General features: G+C 48.6%; 1 protein-coding gene and 1 long non-coding RNA gene across 2 annotated transcripts in view; both read left to right on the top strand.

The window, feature by feature from the left end:
• The window catches only part of LOC27209007, a 44,862-nt gene extending 39,016 nt beyond the window's left edge, over window positions 1-5,846 (top strand). The window contains exon 3 of the long non-coding RNA XR_001601138.3: window positions 4,604-5,846. This is a non-coding gene — a long non-coding RNA (uncharacterized LOC27209007). The remainder of the gene's footprint in view (window positions 1-4,603) is intronic.
• Window positions 5,847-8,772: 2,926 nt separating this feature from the next.
• LOC6739904 (calcineurin B homologous protein 2) lies at window positions 8,773-9,584 on the top strand. The gene has a single exon (XM_039297192.2). It carries the CDS (start codon window positions 8,838-8,840, stop codon window positions 9,513-9,515), a length of 678 nt encoding a protein of 225 aa, XP_039153126.1. The 5' UTR covers window positions 8,773-8,837; the 3' UTR covers window positions 9,516-9,584.
• Window positions 9,585-9,723: the final 139 nt, after the last annotated feature.

Here is a 9,723-nt window from a genome sequence, read left to right on the forward strand (position 1 = left end):
AATAGCAGTACCAATGGTTCACTCGGAGTTTCGGGATGCATTATTAATTCGTTGATTAGTTTGATATTGCCTATTTGGCGAAAGGGTGTCTTCTCTTCGGTCTGCAGATCTGGAACCTCTGAGTGGGCACACTGCTGGCTCTAACACACTGTCTTTTTTTCGATATTCAAATCTTGGTCTTCCGCATGCCAGCCCCACCAAAAACATATACATACATACATATGCATATCGTCTATTGCCGGCGGTGCGAGCAGTGTGAAAATCGGAGATCAGTGCGACAGAGATTAACACGCTGAGGCGTAGCCTGTGGAGCCACTGCCGCACTGGGTTAAATGACACGATCGATGGCCAACCTGTCCCCAAGTTCGAGCCACTAAGCTGTGCTTAGTGAATAGTGCGACTTGGTAACATCTTAATGCCAAGCCATTCGGGCACATAAATCAAGCGGCTGTCTGTCAGCGAAGATCGGAATAATCGGAATATATCATAATAGATACATTTTGGCTTCTCCCGAGTAGCGTCGATTCACTGCGCATTGAAGATGCCGTGCCAGCCAGCACTGGCACAATGTGGCACAATGTTGGCTGCGTGCATCCTCTCGCTACATGCCGCACTTTTTATGGCTCACGCAAGACCATAAAAAATACTTGGCCCAGTTGGAAGCAAGATTCCGAAATGGTGGTGGCGATCCAACGAGGCGTCAAAGGATACAATGTTGCTGGGAATAGAAAGCGATTTGGGAAAAATACAGTTGAAAGTGATTGGAAAAGTAATAATGCCATATATTCGCTAATTCAATTGTAGAGCTTTATGTCCAAGTCTATATGTCTTTATTTATGCTGCTGGCCCCACACTAATGGTAAACCTAAACGTTTTGATATTGATAAAGTGTTAAAGTGCCGTTTTCAACTGAGACTCCGAATACAGATGACTTATATATATATATACCTTTCGTAGAGAGATCTTAGTATTCCCTACTTAATCAGTACATGAGGACGCTAGGCGAAGTAAACAAAGTACTAGTCATATAAAAGTGGTCAGAGCGGGAAAGCAGCATATGACGAATTGGGGTGATATCGTATGGTATGGGCCACCTGACAATGGAATTGCGCAAACGATACCGAGACTCTTCCTCGCTCCCGGGAAATCCGCTGAGTCGCGATGTTGATATCGTCGATTGGGCTTTCCTTCTTCGAAATCCGGGCTTCAAAGCTGCAGCTCGCGATGCACTATCGAATTCGAATTCAAATTCCTCGCAATCGTCGCAGGCTTAGGGGTTTGGGGCAAGGCAAACACCATTGTCTGTGGGCAGCAGCACGAAAGCGAAAAACCTTCCGGTCCCTCCTTATTCGCCTTTCCGACTCCGTGTGGGCCTCCAGTTTCCTGGGAAAGCGGATCAATAAAAGAGGGCGGCGACACGACAGCCAAGGGCGCCACTCTGCCAGCTAGTCCTTCAGTCAGTCAATTCGTCGCTTAACCGTTCCCAACCGCCACCCATGCCGCCCCTCATAAGCTCTAATTAGAGTTTAAGCGAGCGGAGAGCTGCAGACATTGAGAACTTTGATAACAGAAACCAAAACAAGTGGAAGGGCAGAGTTTATCCAGATTATCGGGCTTGAATCGCTTTGAGCATGGAGCCGTTAAAAAAAAGGTATTGGACAAAAGATTACAATTAAGTACAATGAGTTTACATTATAAAATAACTGCACGCCAATGTTCACCTATGTACATATGATCAAAAAATCCATTTAGTTTAAACTTCACTTAACTGTTGCACAGTGTCGCCATACCCTGTAGCACTGACAACAATGACAGTTGGCAACTGGTGACCCACTTTCGCGGTCAAGACTCGGCAGAGTCCCTCTACGGATGCCACTTCCATTTCCTCTCCCAGCGGAGACCACACCCGAAAGCTCTTGGAAACATACATACCTTGAAAGCGAAACTCGGCATTGTTTTGGATCCACTTCGTATCGATTGACGGCGCTCCCCACGCTCCGAAACCAAAAACTTGGAACCCTCGTTCCTCACGCCGTAAGGAACCCATGGAGCGAGGTCCTGCACGCAACACGAAAACTTTCTTTCACATTTTTTTGACGCCCGCTTTTACGATACGAAATTACGATTGTATAATAAAGCGGACGGCGGGAAGGAACACAGCGCCGTCGATGGAGACATTGCCGGAGCGCAAGTCCTGGGCTTCTTCGGGTGGTTGCTGGCTGAACCACAGTAGGGGAGTCTCATTCCGGGTCCGGGCCAAGTGGGCCGCCATTTTGTGTGCAGACTTGTGGCGCCAGTTTTATGTACTCGACGAGCAACACGCGTTCGCGGACAGGCGGACATTGGCCAACGGACAGGATATTTGGTATGCAGGATGAAGGCAGTGCTGCGCAGACTACAACAGCGATTATGGGCTATGCCCACATATGACTCGATTTCCGAAGTCCTTAGTAAGGAAGCACCCTTTTGAATGCTTTCATTAAAACTATGATTCAGTCTGAGCCATAGTATTCATAGCTAGCGAATCTATTGAGTATATACTCGTAGTGTATTTTCCATAAAATCACCAAGTTGGCAACACTAATGTTGAATGTAAAGCTGAAAGCGGAGGACCTTAGACTGGGTCTGTGCGATTGCGGACTGTGGATGTGTGGCGACGCCGGCGTCAGCGGTGGACTAGGACATAAAGTCATTTATTGTGTGGGCCGTTGCCGACGCCCACTGGACAGCAACCTACAACAACACCTCCCACCACCCAACACCCAGCAATCGTCGCCAAGCGGGCGTGCGCTACGCAATTAGTTCAAACACTCGAAGGACACAGGTCACAGGTTTCCCCAATCATTTCCAGCGGACAGCCGTTGGCTTTTTAGTGAAGGTGGTGCCATGGGGGGTGGTCCCGCATATTTGCGTATGAGATTTGGCCGCATGTGGTTAATGGCGTCAACAAACGGTCTCCAGAACACCCAGGCCCCAACCCTATCTCCGCAGATCCCGACTTTTCCCTTCTGACCCCGGAAGTACGGTGTCTGTGCTGCGTGGTCATAAGCCCAAAAGTGTCATGTGTAGATCCAATTGCGAAGGCAAATGCAATTGGTGGGCCTGCCACGATAATTCCGAAATTCCATTCAGGCTGTTTAATTGCAGAAAGGCAGGTTACATGAAAAGGTTAGTGGGAAAGATGGTGCCCCTGTCAGGTCATTCCCATCAGCCGGGATGAAGGGGCGACCAGTGGGCAGAAGCTGGGAGCTCGAGGCGCACGCTGCTTTCGCGCTAGTGGAATCTTTTGATATTGCCAGGGTAAGTGGAGCAGACGGGACGAAATCAACGCTGCTGCTAAGCACACCGAAGCTTGGAGTATTTCTCCGCTGATAAGGTTTTGGGCCCAGGGGCGACGCTTTCGGGGGCTGCGGCACTATTTGGTGAGCGGCCCCCGCACAACGCCCCTGCCTGATAGCGACCGCTGAGCGCTGGAATGTTCTCAATTGAAGTGAATCATATCCTCAACCTACAAGTGAACTCTGAATGGAATGGAATTGAAATGGAGATTACAATATTTCATTCATTCGGCCGTGTGCTGGTGTTTCTTTAATTTGGCAGGCTACTCGCTTGTTTATTTTCAATCAGCTGAGACAGAAGTTGAGTTGGTCGAGAGATAGTATCGACCCAGTAATCATACTTCAGTACTGACCTTGAGCAAGACGACAGCTAATGTTCGGAATTAGTTTCCCCAATAAGAGAGATCAATATACCCCATCGTGCATGCATTGTACACAATGCAATTTCCTTTGGAATAAAACTGAAGGACTTTCGGCACGGATTTTCCCCAAGCGAAGATAGCGATCGCGCCCCCAAATAGAGCATGACTTAATGCGGCAATCTAATCGGGCTGTTCGGGCGTTCAACCGCCACCCATCCGAACCCCTTTAGCCCTAGTGTCGCCTATCAATCAGTTAGACGATTGGCGGATGATAACCAGAGCCAGCTGGCCAATCCGCGGCCCCCGGTTCCGATCTGCGATTCGCGATTTCGTCGGCCCTCGGTTATAATTAGCAATTACAACTCGTTACCTGCGATCGATCCGTCCAGCTAGGTCTTTATCAGCCGCGGCGCTTATAATTTATTGCCAATAGTCGCAGGCTTTAATTCGAATTCTTGAATTTATTAATTGCGTTAAGTAATTGTCGCTATTTTCGCGACATGATTTCACGATCGCCCGCTATCTGCGAGGGTGCTCGGCCATAGGCCAACCGAAATGGCGATGGGAGGGGCTTACTCCGGTGCCTGAGTGTGCAACACCATCATTTGGAAGGGGTTGCGATGGCATGGGCATGGTATAGGGATTTCAAATAAAAAAAAAAGAAACACGCTTCGTAAAATAAAACCCGAGTTCGAAATTGACTGGGCATCGCCAGTGGTGGAGCTGAGTTTGAAAAACCGAAAAATACTCGATGCTGCTAAGCTGATTAGAGCCTTTGGCCAAGTTTGCGTTGGTTTGTCCGCATTGAAATTGCAAATCCCAATCCCAAACCCAATAATTTATATGCAAATCAAATATATATTTTGTGATTAAACCGTTTTGCTGTTTTCATTAACACCCTAGCACCATGGACCCCAGCCGAAGTCCCGCTGAGCAGCCAACTTGTCACCCGACCGGGCCATTGTCTTTCTTCAGCTGCGGAGATGTGCGTGAGTCGCAGGTCGTGAGCGACGCCTCGTGAGGATTGCAATAAGGACACTCGGCCCTTAGTAAAATGAAACGGGGAAAGGGGAAGAACCTTCAAATAGGACTGTTGACTAGTCAAAAAATGATTTGTTTAATTGCGTTTCGGATGAGTAATAAGTAGTTTATTATATTTCGAAAGATGGTGTTTAAATGTATCTTTTTTGCGATACAATCGCGCTGGCGTGAGTCATAAAAATACATTGAAAACGAATGTTACGTATACGCCATGAAGTGCAACAGCGATTCAGAACCTGTAGAAGCCATAAACTAATGACAGTGTGATGGATTGGAAATTGTATGCTTTTTGCTTTCCCATTCGGGCCGTGAGTCGTAAAACCCACTGAGTTTTTGGCACCGCTGTGGGCATCTCTAGCTGGCTGGCACTTTGGGCCTGTCCAAAAAGCCGCTCAGACGCTACGGCGGGCAGCTCTGCTTTTGATTAAGCTCATTTGCATTTGAATGGCAGTGCTGGACGGTGGTTTTATGTTACTCCACGGGCGAGTGCCGGATGGGGGAGCGGTGGTCCGCTGGTGAGGTGAGGTGAGGTGAGGTGCCTTTGAATTTCTAATAAGCCAAGTTATTTGCGCATGACTCAACGACAGTGCGTCGTCGATAATTCCATGATACTCAGCTCGAGTCGGTGGGTTAGTTGGGCAAATATTTATAGAAGCGCTCGCCCAAGTCGTCTATCTATTAAATTTACATCTGCGGTTGCCGTGGCCGTAGCCCCTGTCTAAGACAACTATTTTTAGCTGCTGAATCTCCAGCCAATCAGTCTGCACAAACGATCGTAAGCATCTGCCGAGCAGCGAAAGCGATGAGTCGCCTGAACGCAATCGCCTGACATTAACCGAACTCACGAGTCCACTAATGTGTGCACATTTGTCACCAGGCCTTGCTCCTCACTGGTGTGTCTATTATGGATGACGAAAACTTCCTGAAATATCCTTAAGCATTCGCTGGCCGCTAAAGTTTGTATCTATTGTGGATACAGATATTCAAGATGTGCAAGGGAAATATTCTAAATGGTCGAATGACCAGCAACGAGTTATAATGCCCTCGTCCAGAAAATTACAATTTCAACCAGAAACTCGTAGAGCAAACGAACGTGACATTATAGATGAATCGATATAACCATGTCCGTTCGTCCTTTTTTGTCCGTATGTCCCTCTGTCCGTTAAGGTGCATTTATCATTCATTTCCCTTTCAGTTCGCTGAGCTGCGCTGAAGAATTTTCGCATCCCAAAAAGCAAAACGCAATCATTTCCAATTATTCGCAATTACTCTACTATTTCCATCCCTCTCTAAAGTTCTGTCTCCTTTTTTTTGGGCACATTGCTGCGGCTCCAGCGAGTCGCGCATTGTGGATGAATTAGTCAGGAAATTAATTAATCAAAACTAACGCAAACAGCAACAACTCAAAGGCAACAAAAGCGACGCAGCAGCGCAGCAGCGTGAGAGCGGAGGGGGCGAAGAACATAAACAGAATAAACCGAATGTAAAAAAGCGTCGCTCTACAATTTGTTGCCTGTCATTTGCTTATTTTTGTGGCGCTACCGCCTCCCACCTCCCGCCTTCCTCGACCGCGGTCTCTACTCATTGCTATTGTTTCACTTCTATCATGGCATTTGTTATTGCGGTAGGGCATTTGCTGGTCTACTAGCACTTCCCCCCAAAAGCCCCAAATAATTTGAACCCTCTCCGCGAGACTTGTTTGCCGGCGGACAACCTTGAGAGGCGCTTAAAATGTTTTGATTATTGTATTATTATTGTTTCTGTTTTCGCCCTCAGATTTGGAGGTTGGGGTGGTGGAGCATAAACATGAGCAAGAGGCAACGTAATCTATCTTGCGCCTCTGGGAGCTGGGAACTGGGGTGGGGTGCCCAGCCCCTGGGCCATTAGTTGTTTCGAGCGCGATTGTCAGGAGATTGAGCCTTCGGCCTTCGGATTAAAAGAAATCCGAGTTGCCCGTTGCACGCTAATGCGATCCATCTCATTTGAGGCAGTGCATCCAGATCCTTGGAAACTCAACGTCGAGCTGTCGGCAGCGCCATATGGAAAGCGTTGTCCTTCAGGCCTGCACTGCAACCCCCGCTCGGTAATCGAGTTCATTTAAATGCATTAAATGTGTCTCATTATGCCGCGGTTATGGCATCAACAAGTCGAATTCAATCCATCCAATCCATCCCATTCCGCCTGACTCACTCGAATGGCGAACAGCGGGCCTCGGACATATGGCAGCAGTGGGCCGCAAATTGTTGAACAAACAAAACATTTTTTATGCATTTCGAGCGCCAAAGAAAGGAGAGCACTTCTGCAGACAGGCAGGGTGGAAATTATAGCGTCCAAAATGATGAGCAAGTTAAACCAAACCAGATACCGCGGTTAGTCGGGACTCCAACCCGCGGATCGTCGTGAGCTGCAGTGGAGACTCCAACCACACTGGGAACAGGACAACACAACTAGGACAACGAGTACATAATCCTACATACTTCTACTGTGGGGAGCTAAAGTTGCGACCCCCATTGTATTGTGAGTATTCGATACTGACTAATGTTGTTGTTCTTGCTGGCTAGTGTGGCCAATTTATTATTGCATTTGGCAACTGGGCGGTGAAATTTCGTGCCCGCTTTGATCTTGACGCGTTTTTGACACTCGCCGGGCATTTCGTCGATTTAGCTCTGTGCCTCGGGGAGAGGAATCCGGCGGATGGGGCCAGCGGACAGCCGGCGGCATGTGGCCGTGCATTTTTCATTATTTTTTTTCCTCTCGCAGATACACGTATATGATTTTGTTTTCCCTGAAAACATTCAGACGAAAAACGCTTTTCATACACATTTCGGCGCATTACTCAGCTGCAAGTGGAATTGGCGGTCGTCAAATGTAACAGTTTTTCTGTACTCGTACGTATTTTTAGCTCCGGTTGGATCGCGCGATTCTATATGCAAAGCATATTCGTAATTTGTATGTTCAATCATAGCCGCAGAGGTCGGGGTAATTGCAATGGCTATAACTATGGCCATAGCTATTTGTATTTATTTGTCATCAAGCCCCAGGGGTTGTGAATGCGATCTGAATCAGCGTGGTTACGTTGGTTGCACCACCCAAAGCTCCAACGAACGAGTAGAATGCGAAATGGGCGTTGGGTCTCCTGCAGCTGAAGCGTTGTGGTTTGTGTCCGAAATATCAGCTCCTTTCGAACTGTTTCCCTCCCCTTCTTTCTTCAAGTCTGCACTGAGCATGTCTCCATTGGTTGTGGCGAGTGTCGAAGGTACGGCGTATTTAATCCAGCCGATCCAGTCAACAATGCGACAAACATAGACCTTTAAAGCATTTGAGAGTTAGGAAGTTGAAAATTACTTTTGCATTTGGAGAAGTAGTGTCTGCTAGGCTTGTTAGCCGTCAAAGTCCTGCCTTGTTTGTTTAACGAACACTTCACCTTGCCCTCCAACCTTGCCAGCGGACAGGCACGCAACGAAAGCGGGCCAATTAGTTTGGTTGGACACCAGGGAGGGTTGCCGGAGTCTCGTCAACTGGCAGCTGGCCAAGGCGCACGCACTGTGGCGTCTCCGTCGCCCCTGGAGCGGGCATCAGGTGACGTGGGCGGCTGGGGAGGGGTCGGAAGATATAGCACTTTCGAAATAATGCGTCAGAGGCGACGACGACGATGGCGCGGAAGTAGCTGGCCACCGCCCTTGTCCCTCTCCTACTCGCATGCCAGCAACCTGTGGCCTTGACAGCGCCCGTTTTGATTTATGCGGCATTTTGCAAAAGTCAGCAAATGAAAATGACACAGAAATAATGCCAAGAGAGCTGTTTTCCACTATTCCGATTTCTTTTGCCCCAAGGTCGGGCGCACAAATAGATGTCGGCAGTGCCACCCGCTGGACCTCCGCCATGGATACAGATTCCATATGCACTCCCAGCACCACATTTGCATGCTCCTTACCAATTATCGTAGTTTCAAGATATCACGGATTCGCTTCAAACAGCACTAGGATCAGAATTCCGATTGAAGTGAGTTATCTTCGTGTTTGCTGTTAGCAGTACGTATTTTAACTTCAAAACGTTCAGAAACGAAAACCTTTCGAGTGATTAAAACCAAACCGGAATGGGCTCGGTAGGAAGTCGTCAGCTCAACCCCGTCCAACTGTGTGACCACCAGCAGGCCACGGGGCTGTCCGCAGAGCAGCTAGAGCAACTGCACACGCGGTTCCGCAGCCTGGATCGCCACCAGCGCGGCTATTTGACGCCCACCGACTTGCTGCGCATTCCACAGCTATCGCTCAACCCGCTTCACCGCCAGATCATCGACGGCTTCTTCCCCAGCCGTGACCCTAGCGCGCGCATCGGCTTCAAGCAGTTCGTGGACACTTGCTCCACCATTTTGGTGCCACAGTTTGGCCGCGGCTCAGTGAGGCGTCGCGACGGGCGTGTTCAGAAGCTTCACCTCCTGTCCAAGATGTTTGACACACGGCGCAGCGGCTGCATCACACGCTCCGACTTCCGCCAGATCATGCGTTGCATTGTCAATCTGGCCTGGAGTCAGCAACAGGATCAGGAACGTCAGGAGGGGCTTTCCGAGAACCGTTTGCCTGAGGTGGAGGCCGAATTGCAACTTTTAGAGCATCAGGCCTTTGGCCTCTGCTGCGACCATATCTCTTATGGGGAGTTCGAGAAGCGCCTGTTGAGTGCGGACGTCGACAGACGGCTGTCGATCGCCAAGTGGCTGGAGGACGATGACGAGGCCGAAGCCGGGATGGGACTGCCAGTTGGCTCAGGCCCATAAAACACCACACCCCAAATCACTCATCCTTGTCATGTTGTGTTTGTGTTTTCAATATAGCAATCAATTCCATCCAGGGAGATAGGACTCAGGGAATCCTCATTTATCGGTGTGGGTACTAGGAAAATTGTAGTCCAAATTGAGCAAATATAATTTCAATCTTTACACTTTACTTACAAAGGAATTAGGTCACAAAGTCGTATGCGTTAAG

The sequence above is a fragment of the Drosophila simulans genome, chromosome X, assembly GCF_016746395.2.
Source record: "Drosophila simulans strain w501 chromosome X, Prin_Dsim_3.1, whole genome shotgun sequence".
NCBI classification, from domain to species: Eukaryota; Metazoa; Arthropoda; class Insecta; order Diptera; family Drosophilidae; genus Drosophila; species Drosophila simulans.

Bases quoted from the DNA above. Each gene is read 5' to 3' on its own strand.
- LOC6739904 (XM_039297192.2), top strand. From the start codon at position 8,838: ATGGGCTCGGTAGGAAGTCGTCAGCTCAACCCCGTCCAACTGTGTGAC.